The following is a 17,272-nucleotide window of genomic DNA, read 5'->3' as shown; positions in this document are numbered from 1 at the left end:
CTCATCTCGTGACGGGACAGGTGGTAGCAGTTCATGGAGACAACTCGACAGCACTTTTCTACATCAGGAAACAAGGGGGAACGCACTCCTTTACCCTTTACAACCTTGCAAAAGATCTGCTGCTTTGGGCAAAAAAATTTCAGGTTATGCTGATCCCTTGATTTCTTCAAGGGAAAATGAACGTGTTGGCGGACCGACTAAGTCGCCGTCATCAAGTACTGCCATTAGAATGGACTCTCGATGCAAAGGTCTGCTTAGACCTGTTGAAACTTTGGGGAAAACTGATGATAGATCTCTTTGCAACCTCGAAGAACAACCGCCTTCCGCTGTTTTGCTCCCCAGTCCCGGATCCTCTTACATGGTCAGTCGATGCGATGTTACTAGACTGGTCGGGCCTGGAAGCGTACGCTTTTCCCCCATTCGGCCTAATAAGAAAGGTGCTGAACAAAGTGACATTCCACGAAAATGTTTCTCTGACACTAGTCGCTCCATTCTAGCCAAGAAAAGAATGGTTCCCAGATCTCCTTGACTTGCTCGTAGACTTCCCCAGACTTCTTCCGTTAAAGAAATGTCTACTCAGAAAACCACACTTCGAAAGATTCCACCAAGGATTATCCGCTCTGGCACTGACAGGATACAAACTGTCAGGAGTCTCATCCGAGCGAAAGGTTTTTTGAAACGAGCTGCAGAAGCTATAGCGAACTGTAGACGAGTTTCTTCTAACAGACTATATCAGTCTAAATGGGGAGTGTTTCGAAGATGGTGTAGACAGACTAAAGTCTCTTCTTCTGAAACATCTGTGAACGAAATAGCTGATTTCCTTCTTTTCTTAAGGGACGTTAAGCGTTTAGCGCCTTCAACTATTAAGGGATACAGAGCGATGCTGGCTTCAGTCTTTAAACACAGAGGACTAGACCTATCCACAAATAGTGATCTTTCTGATCTAATTAAATCGTTCGAGACTTCCAAATCGTCAAAGGGCTCGATAGCATGGAATCTCGATATAGTTCTCAAACGGCTTTCGGGTCCTCCCTTTGAACCGTTACTTTCTTCGTCTATGAGGAATCTCACCAAGAAGACGTTATTTTTAGTTGCATTGGCATCAGCTAGAAGAGTTAGCGAGCTACACGCATGGACAAAAAAGTGAGATTTTCTCAAGGCGATGCAGTTTGCTCTGTAGAACTCAATTTTCTCACAAAAAATTAAAACCCTTTTAATCCGTGGCCACGTAACTGTTTTAAAAAACCTAACAGACTTGATAGGCCAGGAAGAAGAAGAACGACTCTTGTGTCCCTTACGGGCATTAAGATATTACATCCGTAGAGCAGAGAAAATTAGAGGTCAGTCGAATCGTTTATGGTGCTCTGTTAAAAATCCCTCTCGTCCCCTCTCGAAAAACGCTATTTCCTTTTTTCTGAGAGAATTAATTGTGGAAGCACATTCTCAAACTAACGACGCAGTGTTTCCTTTATTGAGAGTGAAAGCACACGAAGTTTGAGTGGTAGCGACTTCTCTCGCTTTTCGACACTTGTCACTATCCTCTATCCTGCGAAGTACCTATTGGAGGTCTAAATCAGTGTCTGCGACGCATTATTTGAAAGAAATCGAGACAGTGTTTGAAGATTGTAAGTCTCTCGGTCCGCTTTCGGTAGCTGGCATGGTGTTGGGAGGAACGACATGGGGGTTGCTCCCTCTATTAACCTATTTTTCACCTTGTATCAAGGTTGACGAGTTAAAGGGAAGTCTGGGGGTACAATGTACCTGGAGTACTCACCAGTCATTTTAGTGTTAGTTTTGGTGGGTAAAGGTTTTTATTTCGGTGTAGGTGACAGTTTTTTTATGTTGGTTATTTTCTGGTCTTAGCCCAGGGCAAGGGCAATATTTTGTTGTATCTTCGTTAAGTCAGCGGTGAACACCATGACTACGAGGATCTTCCACTGCATGTAGAGGCAATCATTAGTCATATTCCATGTCCTCTACTATGTAAGATGAGCACCAACCAGAGGCAATGGGTAATCAGCTATATAATTGTTCGGTAAGACACTGTAATAAAAATGGATTTTCATTATAAAATGAAATTTTATTGCATACTTACCGAACAATTATTAATTAAAGCCCTCCCTCCTCCCCACTAGTGGATGGCTGGGCAGAACGAATTGATGTTACCTGGACAGTTGTACCTGTAGCTCCTTTGAGTGGAGGGAGATGATGTTACCTGCATCAGCGATGGCGGCGCCACCGCGGTAGTTTTGAATCTATTGTCTGCCGTCGTAGGGTACCTACAGCTATATAATTGTTCGGTAAGTATGCAATAAAATTTCATTTTATAATGAAAATCCATTTTCATAACCATTACGTACGTCATGAAAGAATCAATTTTGTTATTCATAAATGATGTTTTCTCTTTTTATTTGTAGAGTTGAAAAATGGATGAAGGTACAGGTAAACTTACTATAACTGCAAGTGCAAGTAGACCTATCAAAGTTGAGGATGAAGATTTCACTACCGATCCAGAGGTTTTGCAGAGTATTACGTCCCATGAAGTCCCTGAGATTATATCGGAAACAGGGATGAGGTCCGCTCACAGTATAGAAACTGGTACAGTCATTTTCTCTCTCAGGATGTTGACATTAGATATTTATAGAGATTTTTTTTTTTACTGTATTTTTATGCTAAAGAGGGCTGTAGTACGACTTGATGGCTGTATCGTGAATCCAAACTTATTTGTTCCTACAATACAATAATACAAACTGTCATCCTTTAATGGGAGTATTTCAGCAAAGCTGGAACACATCCGTTACAGATTCATCAAAGTAATTATAACTACTGTACGTACTGGCTACCCATCAATCAACTAGACTCTAGCTTTTGACTTCAGCCACAAACTTTACAGACATAGTCTTGCTATCTCCTCATTCTTGGCCGTATTAATCTTTTTAATTTTCTCTCTTCAGTGAAATGGCAAAGTGTGCTGAAATGGGATTTTGTCCAGGTAAACCTAAGAAAAAGTGTGGCAGATTTATGTGGAAACCTGATGTTGATCCTCGCTATATGTGTTCTTTCTTCTGAGGGCATTATTGTTCACAGTTATCCCCTCCTCTTGCATTTGTTGGAGTTTGTCAAAAGTAAACAGAACTCTAAGAGGTATTATTATTATTATTATTGCTTGCTAAGCTACAAGTCTAATTGGAAAAGCAGAATGCTACAATTCCAGTGGCTCCAACATGGAAAATAGCCCAGTGAGGAAACGAAACAAGGAAAAATGAAGAACAGTAAAAACACCAAAAGAAATATCTCCTATATAAACTATAAAAATTTTAACAAAACAAGAAGGAAAATAGTATAGAATAGTGTGCCCAAGTGTACCCTCAAGCAAGAGAACTCTAACCCAAGACAGTGGAAGACCATGGTACAGAGGCTATGGCACTACCCAAGACTAGAGAACAATGGTTTGATTTTGGAGTGTCCTTCTCCTAGAAGAGCAGCTTACCATAGCTAAAGAGTCTCTTCTACCCTTACCAAGAGGAAAGAGGCCACTGAACAATTACAGTGCAGTAGTTAAACCCTTGAGAGAAGAGGAATTGTATGGTAATTTCAGTGTTGCCAGGTGTATGAGGACAGAGGAGAATTTGTAAAGTAAAGAATAGGCCAGACTATTCGGTGTGTGTGTGCGTAGACAAAGGGAAAGTGAACCGTAACCTGAGAGAAGGATCCAATGTAGTACTGTCTGGCTAGTCAAAAGACCCCATAACTCTCTAGCCGTAGTATCTCAATGGATGTCTGGTGCCCTGGCCAACCTACTACCTGGTATCAGAGGTGTCAAAGCCTAAGCTTGATCCACTCAATCTTCTCAGCCTCTGCTGTGAAAGGTTATCACTCAGCTTTGACCCAGATCTTCAGACTGAAGGGTTCAGACCTTTCCTCCTTGTGGGAAATGTTTATGCTTATGAGGAGCTTTAAACACAGACTAAAGGGTTTAGACCTTTCCTCCTTGTAGAAAATGTTTATGCTTATGAGGAGCCTTAAACAGTCTCATCCACCCTGGGATCTTGGGCCCTGGAGTGGGATCTTACCCCTTCTCAGATCTCTGATGCATGCCCCATATGAGCCTTTGAAATGGGCATCAGTCATGGACCTGACATTCAAGACTGTCTTCCTTCTAGCCCTGTCGTCTGCAAAGCGAGTTAGCCGGCCTCATGGCATGTTGTATGTCATAAGTCATTCGCATGGATAGAAGGAGGTTTTCCTTAATTTTGTTCCTGAGTTTATGGCCAAGACCCAGAACCTAGTGGTCCATGATACTAGGTTCAGGTCCTTCTCAATCCCTTCTCCCCAAGAGGCATCCAGCAGAAATCAGAATGACTTCCTCTCTCTATCCTGTGAGGGCTCTACAGCACCTCATGCCTGAGCACCAGAAAAACTTTCTTAGCACCAGGAGGACCACCATTCATACCTCTCTTTCAACCAATTATGCAATTGAAAGGCTATCTCAGGCAATGGTTCACGAAGTCAGGGGTATTAGCTCAACTTTAGCTTTCAGGAAGAACCTGTCAGTGTCACAGGTTTTGAAGGCAGAAGTCTGGAAATGCCAGACAACCTTTTACTGCCTATTACCAATGAAAGTATACTGAGAAATCCTTGGATACCTTTACTCTTGGTCAGATGATGGCTACTCAAGAGCTTTTATAGCCAGCTCCCTCATGGTACAAGATGTGTCTTTTTTAAGATACATAACTGTTTTGACTTAATACTAGAATCAAAGATAGGATGACTGGCTTTCTACTCTTCTTTCCTCCTCCTCTTTTAGGAATGTAGCAGTTGTGGCTGTTATGAGCTGAACCAGATATCAGATGCTCGTAAGCTTCACAACTGAGCAAAGTTTTTTTTCATACAAGATTTGTTTAGAAGTATTTCCCCCTTCCTCGGAGACAAGGTGGAGGATGAATAGAATGTATACAAATCAATTTCTCATATCTACAGTGCATTCAGGCAACATACCCTGTACAAGGATATAGGTTTGCCTGTGACCCTTTACCACTTCCTCTTAGTATGGGCCTAACCTAACACCTGTGCTGTGACACCTGTACTCAGATCATTAGGGGATGAATGACAGGAGTATCACCTTTACTCTGATGTAGGTGCAGGAAAGGTAAACCAGCCAGATTTTGGTTCATAGGGGCATCCTTCTTCCTAAGGATGAGTCTCTTATTAAATCTGCTTTCTGTCCTCTATGGAGTTGTGTACTCGTTCAAATTCTTGTGCTTTGGACTATCCATTGTTCCCAAAGTGTTCACATGAGTGGTTACGCTGGTCTCACCTTGGGCCCTCTCAAACAGGATACATCTTTTGAAGTATCTCGACAACTGGCTGACCTTGGCCTCCTCCAAGAGGCAGTTGCTTCAGGATCAAGACAGGAGTTGGAGATCCAACTTGGGCAAGGCCTTACAAGTTAGGGATATCGGGTCCTCCTTATCCCTCAGGGATGAACCTGTTAGTGGTTTAGGTGTTTAGACAGGAGTTTACTAATGCTGATTTGTTCCAACACGAATACTTACCTCGAACTACTTTCTTAGGAGTTACCTGTAATCTCCTCTCTACCGACCAGAGTTTTGTGTAGGATACCCTAAAACCCGTTTTCTATGGAGGGCTATCTCGGGCGTAAGAGAACGTGCCCCGAGGGTAGCTTTTGAGCTAGGTCGAGGTCCGCCTGGGTCGTGACCGTCAGTAAGTTCTCTGGTTGCGACGTGTTGCTCTCGTTCTCTCTCGACCCTTAGTGTGCGCCGCGTGTGTCCCACGTGTTTACCGCGTGGTAACTTGTGCCCATCCCTTGTGTTCCTGTGTGTTCACTACCCTTCCTTGTGCTTCCCAAGTGTATTCCTTTGATTCCCTGCGTTCCTGTGTCTCGTGTTTGTGCGTTATGGAGCAGATCCGCCGTTGTCCTGGGCCTAGAGCCGGAAAATCGTGTGGAGCGTTCCTCTCCAAACCTGAAGTGGGCCCTCACTCCCTTTGCTCTTTTTGTAGGGGCAAAGTTTGTTGGTCGTCGGATACGTGCCTCGAGTGTGTTGGTTGAAGTGATATTCAGTGGGTGTGTTACGGCACGAAAAAGAGGAAAGCGTCGAAGCGTTCACCCAGGAAAGCTAGTGTTTCTTCGCCGCTACCGTCGCCCAGTGAACGGTCCGACGGGGCTTCTGTCTCTCCTTCCCCTACCCAGAGTAGGGGACGAGGTAAGTCCATCGTGGGGAAAGAACCGAGCGTTCTTCCCCAGGATTCTGGTGAATGTGAAGTGGGGGTTGCGGGGCCTTCTCGGGCTATTGAGGAGCCCGGTAGTGCTGTGTCAGGGAGCTCTGGAGACTCGGCCCTTGTGCTTGGGGGGCACGTTTCCTCCGATGACCCCTTGTGGGGTGGCAATGTTATTTCTGTGTCTTCGCCCCCTTCGTGGGCCTGTGTTTCAGGTTCTTCGGCAGGCGGCGATAACCAGGGTAAGTTAGGTTCCGCAGGGAGTGATGCCTTCGGTTGGAAGCTTCCTAAGACACCAGGTAGGTCCCCTATGCGGATGGAAGAGGGCCTGGATTCCTGGTTCCCTAATGTTGGGCGCCAACCCTCGTTTCCAACCCCTCTCACGGAAGTCCCTGAAGCCTTCCTGCAACTCTCTACCTCGGGTACACAACGAGTCGCGAAGTCCCCCGCGGTCCCCGCTCCCGCCCGTCGTACGGTAGGTACAGTGACGTCAGGCTCTTCGGAGGAGTCTTTCTCGTCGGGAGAAGAAGCCAGAAGAAGACATCGGCGTCGGAGAGAGCGGTCCAGGAGCAGGCGTTCCCGCTCAAGGTCACGTTCCAGGTACAGCAGGAGGCGCTCCCGTTCTCCACGAAGGAAACATAGGAGGAGTAGGTCACCCGATGGCGATTGGGTTTTCGTACCCCGTGTGTCGGAGATACAGTGTTCCCCGGACCGGCGGTCCAGGGAGTTCTCGCCAAGGAGACCATCCTCCAAGCATAGTTATGACCCTCGCAGGGAGAAACGCGAGAAGGACTCGGCAGGAAGGCGTAAGACCGCGAAGCCGCCGGTTCACCCCGCCCAGCGGGGGGAACCGCGCTTCCTTACGGGCAGCCTGGCCGAACCAGCCCGCCTGGTGCGGCCCTCGAACTTTAAGGAACGGTTCCCGCTGTCGGGTCAGCCCACGGGAACCGCGTCCTCGTCCTCCAGGGAACTGGATCGGACGCTAGTCCTCGCCGGTTCGGCGATGCCTGTCCTAACCCCCGCCCCTGGTGCGGAGACCTCCGCCGGGGAGGACCAGTACCTCTGCAGGGGAGTTCCTGTTGTACCAGGACCAAGGCGCCCGGTGGGGGTGCCCGGTGACCCGGCTCCCCGGGCTCAAGCCGAAGCTTCGGTCGACGGTAGAGAGGGTTCCCCGACGGAGGACTCGGCCTATAGAAGAGTGATTGGCCTAATCAGGAGGCATCACAAGATTGAGGAACCAGCAGCTACCGACGAAGACTATTGGAGGTCCAGCCTTATCCGGCTGATGCAGGCCCCTGTCCAGCCAAAAACCTCCCTGGCCCTTCCTGTAGCCCGGGATCTCGTCCTTGGACAGGAGCACGTGGATAGAGGGGTGGCAGGTAATGCCGAAGCCCCCAAGACTCAGAGCTCTTCTAAGTTACTCCAGGGGCTCAAAACGCAGAGCAAGGTCTATGTACCAGAAGGACGACGGCCGGGAGCCTGCAAAGTAGAACCTTCTCTCGACATTCTGGGACAGGGCGTCTCGGAAGACAGAGCCTCTTCAGCCCCAGTCTGTTTTTCTCCATCGGAGGCTGCGATGATGGAGGAAATGTCTAGGGACCTGGTACATGTCTCCTCTTGGCTAGACTGGTGGGCTTCCACCTTAGTAGGGGTGCAAGCTACCTTTGACCCCACAGACCCGGAACAGCAAAGTCTCCTGAGGGAACTTATCACCTCCGGTGGCAAGACGCTTAAGTTCCTGACTTACCAGTCCCTCGCCGTGACCGCGAATTGGGTGCTTCGCAAGAGAGACACCGTCCTGGCAAAGGTGTCCCGAAAGGTCCCAGACAGAGAGGCGAGGGCCATGAGGAGCCTTCCTTTGTGGGGTGACTCCTTGTTCCCCTTGAAGGACTTGGAAACTATCATGGAGAAAGTGTCCAAAAGGAAAGATTTAAACACGCCCAGGCCTACGCCAGTAAGGAGACCGCCCTACAAGAGGTCAATCTCAGACAGTGCCGCGACGTCTCAGGCCTCTCCTAGCATGGCGAAGCTAGAAGCTCCTTCTTCCTCCTGGGCCTCAGCGCCTCAGCCCCCCCGTAGAGGAGCCCCAGCAGCTTCAGCCTCCTTTAGAACAGGTTATTCTTCCTCCAGCAGAGGCCGTTCAGGCCGCTTCTCCAGGAGGAGATAGAGTGAGAGACCCCTATCCCTGCCCAAGCCTCAGGTTGGGGGATGCCTCAGACTATATTGGCAAGCATGGAAAGCTCACGCAGCAGAGCCCTGGACAGTGTCCGTACTGAAGGAGGGCTACAGGCTTCCGTTCTTAGCGGAACCCCCCCCTCTAATTCCGGCCAGCCGGTCGGAGTGGCTGGTTCCCAAGGATCCGTTGAAGAGAGCCGCCCTTCAAGAGGAGGTGTCCTCCATGTTGGAGAAGGGCGCCATGGAGGAGATCCTACACCCAGGTCCAGGTTTCTACAGTCGTCTGTTCCTGGTGGAAAAAGCGACAGGGGGGTGGAGGCCGGTTATAGATCTGTCGGCCCTCAACAAATTCATAAGGAAGACAGACTTCAAAATGGACACCCCGAAGTCAGTCATGCTGTCCTTGAGAGAGAAAGATTACATGATGACCATAGACCTCAAGGACGCTTACTTCCAAATTCCGGTCCACCCCTCGAGTCGAAAGTTTCTCCGAGTGAAATGGGGTACCCAGATCCTGCAATTCAAGACCCTTTGCTTCGGATTGGCAACAGCGCCCCAGGTATTCACGAGAGTCTTCACGACAGTCTCAGTGTGGGCTCACGAACGAGGCATTCGCCTCATCCGGTACCTGGACAACTGGTTGCTTCTTTCCTCCTCGAAGGACGTCTTGGAAGAGCAAGGGATGAAACTTCTCCAGTTTTGCAAGGATCTGGGTATCGTGATCAACCCGGAAAAATCGAACCTATCCCCCTCCACCAGAATGACCTATTTGGGGATGACACTAGATACCCTTCTGGGAAAAGCATTTCCTTCGGAAGACAGAATAAACAATCTGAGGGAGATCCTTCGTCCGTTCCTGTCGGGGCAACCCAGGAGAGCGAAGGACTGGCAAAGACTAATAGGGCATCTGGTGTCGTTGGAGAAACTGGTTCCCCAGGGGAGAATCAGGCTCAGAACTGTCCAATGGAACCTGAAGAACCTCTGGTGCCAACTGGACTTGCAACAAGAACTAATCCCAGTCCTACCAAACACAATGCCCTCCCTGGAATGGTGGCATTGCCGATCGAACTCGCTCAAGGGGATGCCCTTCACGAACGACCCTCCCGAGTTACTTCTGTTCACAGACGCCTCCAACCAGGAGAGGAACCTGGATGGAAGGGGAAAAGAGCCTACACATCAATGTCCTAGAGTTGAAGGCAGTCCAGAAAGCTTGCCTACACTTCGTAGATCTACTAAGGGGAAACTCTGTGGCGTTGATGTGCGACAACGCCACAGTGGTAGCGTACATAAAGAAACAAGGAGGTCTGAAGTCAAGGGAATTGTGTGATCTCGCCCTAGAGATTCTAGATTGGGCAGAAACGAACCAGGTTGTGTTATTAGCAAGGTTCATCCCCGGGAAAAAGAACGTGCTGGCCGACGGTCTCAGCAGGATGGGTCAAATAGTAGGGACAGAATGGTCCCTCCTTCCAGAAGTAGCCAAGCTCATCATCCAACGTTGGGGTTCCCCGGTGTTGGACCTCTTTGCAACCAAACTGAACGCGCAACTTCCCGTGTATTGTTCTCCTGTCCCAGACCCGAAGGCAGCCTTGGAGGATGCCTTTCAGCACAGGTGGGACAACCTAGACGTGTACGCTTTTCCCCCCTTCACGTTGATAAGGCAGGTACTGTACTCAACAGAGTAAGGACTGCCCAGAACTTAAGGATGACTTTGGTATCGCCTTGGTGGCCGGAGAGAGAGTGGTTCGCAGACCTAAAAGACCTGGCGAGTCAACCTCCGTGGCCACTCCCTGACAGGGCAGACCTTCTACAACAACCTAATTTTCTCAGATTTCACGACAACCCACAGTCTCTGCGTCTTCACGCCTGGAGACTATCGAGCGACTCCTGAAGAAGGAGGGATATTCATCAGCTACTGCTAAGAGGATGTCACTATACCTGAGAAGGTCGTCGGCAGCGGTCTACCAAGCTAAGTGGGCCTCCTTCACGAAGTGGTGCGCTTCGAAGCACATTAAACCCCTCAAAGCCTCGGTCCCAGACATAGCGGATTTTCTGGTATATCTCAGGGACAAAATAGGAATGTTAATCCCAGCCATAAAAGGAGTACGAGCCGCCTTGGGTCAAGTCTTCCTCCTGAAGGGCATCGACCTGGGTTCCTCTAGGCACATCTCGATGCTTGTCAGAAGCTTCGAGCAGTCCTGCCCCCCCACAGGCAGTTAGGGTGCCTTAGTGGGACTTAGCGAGGGTCCTGAAGATGTTAAGTGGCCCCCCCCTTCGAACCAATGAAAGATATCGTAGACAGGGATCTCACTCTCAAGACAGTCTTTTTGCTGGCCTTGGCTTCCGCTAAAAGGGTAGGGGAGATCCATGGGCTGTCTTATGACGTCTCTAATTCGAGGGGGTGGAAGGAAATATCTTTCAAGTTCGTTCCCTCTTTTGTGGCAAAGACCCAGAATCCAGCTGTCTGGGACCCTAAATTCGAAGGTTTCTCTCTGCCAGCCATACCTAGGACGGGGAAGGCTGAGGATTTGAAATTATGCCCGGTCCGTGCCGTTAGAAAATACCTTGAAAGGACGGCTTATCTCCGGCCAGGCATCAAGAGCCTTTTCGTCTCCACGGGTGTTACTAAGAAACAGGTATCCAAGAACACCATTTCCTTCTGGTTGAGACAGGTTATTGCCAGGGCCTACAGGGAAGAAGCTCTGGCCTTGCCAGGCATCCCCAAACCCCATGACATCAGGGGTCTGAGTACGTCCTTAGCCTTTGAGAAAAACATGGCAGTGGGTCAGATTCTTCGAGCAGGTACCTGGTCTAACCAGTCAACCTTTACTGCCCATTACCTCAAGGACTACTCGAGGAAGTCCTTAGACGGGTTCTCCATTGGAACAGTCATCTCCGCTCTCCAAGTGGTTTAACGGTAAAAGCCCCAGGATCAATCGTGGATAGCAAACCGGGAGACACAGGTTCGTTTCCTTTCACCCTATTCCCCGTTGTTCCCTATCCTTATCAGAGAGAACCCTCTTGTAACCATTGGATAACACGTTTCTCCTCAACTACGTTACTGGATTCAACATCAGAAAAGTTTTTCAAAGGGTGAGTACTTAGACACTAACGTGAGCTCTTTGTGTAGTTACCCTATCGTCCGTTTTCCTAGTATTTTTCGTTTATACCTAGGCCTCTTGGCTTCCGCTTACTGGGTCTGAAAGTCAGAAAGGCACTCCCGCCTCCTAAAGTGTAAGTCTCCTAAGAAAGTAGTTCGAGGTAAGTATTCGTGTTGGAACAAATCAAAAATTTTAAGTAATTTTTATTTTTCCTAACATACTTACCGAGAACTACTTTCGGGTAATGGCCCTCCCTTCCTTCCCCGAGTGCCTCTCTGCCCTTGCGAGGATTGTGCAACATCCGAAGAACTTACTGACGGTCAGGACCCAGGCGGACCTCGACCTAGCGCAAAAGCTACCCTCGGGGCACGTTCTCTTACGCCCGAGATAGCCCTCCATAGAAATCGGGTTTTAGGGTATCCTACACAAAACTCTGGTTGGTAGAGAGGAGATTACAGGTAACTCCTAAGAAAGTAGTTCTCGGTAAGTATGTTAGGAAAAATAAAAATTACTTAAAATTTTTTATTTTCTTTACCTCCCATTACCCTTGGGTACCTTTACCATTGGTCCTGTAGTGCCTGGTTGATAGATTATGGAGCCAGTCTGTCTCTCTCGAGACAAATTGCAACTCATCCAAAATGACGGTTTCAATGAAAGGGAGAATGACTTTCATGCTATCCCTCTTTCTTCTTCCTCTCTTAATGAGTCTCTTATCAAAGGATGGTTGTCTCTATTTGTGTTGGAACAAATCACAAAATTTTAAAGTAATTTGTGTTTTTCCTAACTATACAAAACTTAGTGTTTTGTTACATTTCCCACCTCAACCATTCCACAATTCTCAGACTTAAGGGCTGTGTTCTCAAATCCACAAAATCTGTTGGATATTGCCCTATTATCATACCATGACTCTGTTCATACAGTAACACCGATCTCACTAAACTGATATATTGCCAGATTTCTAAATGTATTTTCAGGTGATTAGATTTCCAAATTTTACTTAATCTACCCATTGAATTATTTGCTTTTTTTAATCTTTTATTAAACTCCAATTTTAAAGACCCTATATTAGGGATCATAGTTCCTAAATATTTAAGTGATTCTCCCTCATTAATCCTTTCTCCTTCCAGTGATATTTCATCTTCCATTACATATTCCGTTCTCATCATCTCTGTCTTCCTCTATCTGTCATGAGCCCTACTTCATGTGATATTTCATGCATTCTGGTAAGCAAGCATTGGAAATCCTGTGGTGTTCTGCTAATAAGGATAGCATCATCAGCATACTCTAGGTCAGCTAATTTCCTTTTACCAATCCAGTCCATTTCTTCTCCACCATCCCAAACTTTTCTATGCATTACAAAATCCATGAGGAGGATAAAAGGTGACAACACATTCCCTTGGAGTACTCCACTGTTCACTGAAAATTTATTTGATGGGACTCCACTAACATTAACTTTGCACTTGCTATGCTCATGGACAGACTTAATCAAATTTACATATTTAAGAGGAACTCCATAATAATGCAGGACTCTCCACAAAATTGGCCGGTGCACACTATCAAAGGCTTTTTCATAGTCCAAAAAGGTATTTTAAAGTGGATTTCTATATTCTACACATTGAGGGCTGTAGTACAACTTGGTGGCTGCATCGTGAATCCAATCTTATTTGTTCCTACAGTACAATAATACAAACTGTCGGCCTTTAATAGGAGTACTGTATGACTTCAGCAAAGCTGGAACATCCACTACAGATTCAGCAAAGCATTTATAACTACTGTATGTACTGGCTACCATCAATCAACTAGACTCTAGCTTTTGACTTAAGCCGCAAACTTTGTAGACATAGTCTTGCTATTTCCTCAATCTTGGCCATATTAATCTTTATTTTTCTCTCTTAAGTGAAATGGCAAAGTGTGCTGAAATGCAATTTTGTCCAGGTAAATCTGGAAACCTGATGTTGATCTTCGCTATATGTGATCTCTTTTTCTGAGGGTATTATTGTTCACAGTTATCCCTTCCTCTTGCAGTTGTTGGAGTTTGCCAAAAGAGTAAAAAGAACTCTTAAGAGGTATTCTTTGGTATCAGAGCTGTTGAAGCCTAAGCTTGATGCCAAAGCAGCTCTATAGCTTCTTTTCTTCTGGCTCTACTCAATCTTCTCAGTTTCTGCTGTGAAAGGCTATCTCTCAGCTTTGACCCAGATCTCCAAACTGAAGGGTTTAGACGTTTCCTCCTTGTGGAAAATGTTTATGCACATGAGGAGCTTTAAACTGTCTCATCCAACCAGGGATCTCGGGCCCCTGGAATGGGATGTTACCCGGTTCTCAGATGTCTTATGCATGGCCTATGTGAGTCTTTGAGATGGGCATCAGTCATGAACCTGACATTCAAGACTGTCTTCCTGCTAGGCCTGTCGTCTGCAAATCGAGTTGGCTGGCCTCATGGCATATCGTATGTCATAAGTTATTCTTATGTCTAGAAGGAGGTTTTCTTTACTTTTGGTCCTGAGTTTATGGCTAAGACCCAGAACACAGTAGTCCATGATACTAGGTTCAATCTCTTCTCTCCAAGAGGCATCTAGCAGAAATCAGAATGACATCCTCTCTATCCTGTGAGGGCTCTACAGCACCTCATGCCTGAGCACCAGAAAAACTTTCTTAGCACCAGGAGGACCACCATTCATACCTCTCTTTCAACCAATTATGCAATTGAAAGGCTATCTCAGGCAATGGTTCACAAAGTCAGGGGTATTAGCTCAACTTTAGCTTTCAGGAAGAATCTGTCAGTGTCACAGCTTTGAAGGCAGAAGTCTGGAAATGCCAGACAACCTTCTACTGCCCATTACCTATGTAAGTATATCCAGAAATCCTTGGATACCTTTATTTTTGGTCGGGTGATGGCTACTCAACAGCTTTTATAGCCAGCTCCCTCATGGGACAAGATATGTCACTTTTAAGATAGATAACTGTTTTGACTTAATACTAGAATCAAAGATAGGATGATTGGCTTTCCATTCACCTTTCTTCCTCCTCTTTTATGGGTGAAGCTATTGTGGCCGTTATGAGCTGGACTAGATTAAATGTCAGATGCTTGTAAGCTTCACAATTGAGCAAGATTTGGTTAGAAGTATTTCCCCCATCCTCCGAGACGAGGGAGAGAATAAATATAATGTATACAAATCCATTTCTCATATCTACAGTGCATTCAGACAAGATAACCTGTTCGAGGATATAGATTTGCCTGTGACCCTTCACCAGTTCCACTTAGTATGGGCCTAACCTAACTCCTGTAACATCTGTACTCAGACCATTAGGGGAATGAATGACAGGAATATCACCTGTACTCTGATGCAGGTGCAGGGAAGTTAAACCAGCCAGATTTTGGTTCATAGGGGCATCCTTCTTCCTAAGGTTAAGTCTCTTATCAAATCTGCTTTTTATCCTCTATGGAGTTGTGTACTCGTTCAAATTCTTGTGCTTTGGGACTATCCATTGTTCCCGAAGTGTTCACATGAGTGGTAACGCTGGTCTCAAGTTGGGTTCTCTCAAACGGGATACATCTTTTGAAGTATCTCGACAACTGGCTGACCCTGGCCTCCTATGAGAGGCAGTTGCTTCAAGATTAAGACAGAAGTTGGAGATCCGACTCGGGCATGGACTCACGAAGTTAGGGATATCGGGTTCTCCTTATCCCTCAGGGAAGAACCTGTCAGTGGTTTAGGTGTTTAGAAAGGAGTCTACTAATACTAATTTTTTTTATCTCCCATTACCCTTGGGTACCTTTACCGTTGGTCCTGTAGTGCCTGCTTGATAGATTATGGAGCCAGTCTAGCTCTCTCGAGACAAATTGCAACTCATCCAAAATGGCAGTTTCAATGTGTAGAATTACTATCATGCTATCCATCTTTCTTCTTCCTCTCTTGGGGGATGCAGCAGCTGTGGCCACTATGAGCTAGACCACACATCAGAAGCCAGTAAGCTTCATAACTGAGTAACTTTTAATTTAGCTAGACCAGACATCAGATGCCAGTAAGCTTCATAACTGAGAAACTTTTAATTTTGGACTAGGTCTTTTAAGAAATATCTCCCCTATCTTCCCAGATGAGAGGAAGAGTGGATAGAATGTATGCAGATCGATATCTTCTTGCGTATACAGTACTGTACACTCGCAAAATATATCCAATACAAGGATATTGGTTCTCCTGTGACTGGTTATCATTTACCCTGGCTATAGGCCTGACCTAACCCTTGTAACATTATGCTCTGATTGTTAAGAGGTTGGCAAGAGTCATCACCTTCACTTATATATGGAATTAAGTGTCCTGTCATTTTCTGGTTAAATTAAATTAGCCAGATTTCAGTTCATGGGAGCTTTCTCCCCTATCAACGGATGGGTGTGTCTATTCGTGTAGGAACAAATCACAAAAGTAATTTGTGTTTTTCCTAACTATACAAAAATTAGTTCTTTGTTATACTTCCCACCTCAACCATTCCACAATTCTCAGGCTTAAGTGCGTGAATGGCTGACTAAAGGATGGGCTGGGCTTTTTCGCCAGCAGCTGTTATTTGTAACTACCTCATTAAATGTTAACAGCCGTTACAGCTTTGATGAAATCATACTACTTTTAAGGGACTTTGGTTTGTATTGTTATGAGAATTACAAATTATTAAAAGGAATTTGGATTTTATGTTCATCATCATCATTTCCTCCTATGCCAATTGATGCAAATGCAAAGGGCCTCGATTAGATTTTGCTAGTCATCTCTATCTTGATCTTTTAAATCAATACTTCTCAATTCATTATCTCCTACTTTACACTTCATAGTCCTCAGCCATGTAGGCCTGGGTCTTCCAACTCTTCTAATGGCTTATGGAGCCCAGTTAAAAGTTTGGTGAACTAATTTTTCTTGGGGAGTGTTAAGGGCATTCCCAAACCATGTCTATCTACCCCTCACCATGATCTCATCAACATTATGGCACTCAAGTAATTTCTCTTATAGTTTCATTTCTGATCTTGTCCTGCCAGTTAACTCCCAATATTCTTTTGAAGGCTTTGTGCTCAAATCTACAAAATCTGTTGGATATTGCCCCTTTGTCATACCACGATTCGTGTTCATACAGTAACACCGATCTCACTAAACTGGTATATAGCCTGATTTTTATATGTATTTTCAGGTGATTAGATTTCCAAATTTTAGTTAATCTACCCACTGTCTGATTTGCTTTTTTCAGGCTTTTAGTAAACTCCAGTTCTAAAGACCCTATATTAGAGATCATAGTTCCTAAATATTTAAGTGATTCTCCCTCATGAATCCTTTCTCCTTCTAGTGATATTTCATCTTCCATTGCATATTCCATTCTCATCATCTCTGTCTTTCTTCTATCTATCTTGAGCCCAACCTCATGTGATATTTCATGCATTCTGGTAAGCAAGCATTGGAAATCCTGTGGTAATATGCTAATAAGGACAGCACCATCAGCATACTCTAGATCAGCTAATTCCCTTTTACCAATCCAGTCTATTTCTTCACCATCCTAAACTTTTCTATGCATGACAAAATCCATGAGGAGGATAAAAGGTGACAACACTTTCCCTTGGAGTACGCCACTGTTCACTGGAAATTCATTTGATAGGACTCCACTAACATTAACTTTGCACTTGCTATGCTCATGGACAGACTTAATCAAATTTACATATTTAAGAGGAACTCCATAATAACGCAGGACTCTACACAAAATTGGCTGGTGCACACTATCAAAGGCTTTTT

The 17,272-nt window shown here is 45.8% G+C and overlaps 1 protein-coding gene across 1 annotated transcript in view; it reads left to right on the top strand.

The window, feature by feature from the left end:
* Positions 1-17,272, top strand: part of LOC137625314 (uncharacterized) — a 60,504-nt gene that overhangs the window by 20,764 nt on the left and 22,468 nt on the right. Inside the window, exon 2 of the mRNA XM_068356147.1 lies at positions 2,418-2,598. Within this exon, the coding sequence (XP_068212248.1) occupies positions 2,427-2,598 (172 nt within the window). The 5' untranslated portion in view covers positions 2,418-2,426. The remainder of the gene's footprint in view (positions 1-2,417; positions 2,599-17,272) is intronic.

This window comes from Palaemon carinicauda, chromosome 2 (genome assembly GCF_036898095.1).
Source record: "Palaemon carinicauda isolate YSFRI2023 chromosome 2, ASM3689809v2, whole genome shotgun sequence".
NCBI classification, from domain to species: Eukaryota; Metazoa; Arthropoda; class Malacostraca; order Decapoda; family Palaemonidae; genus Palaemon; species Palaemon carinicauda.
This window is presented reverse-complemented; position numbering and strand designations above follow the sequence as displayed.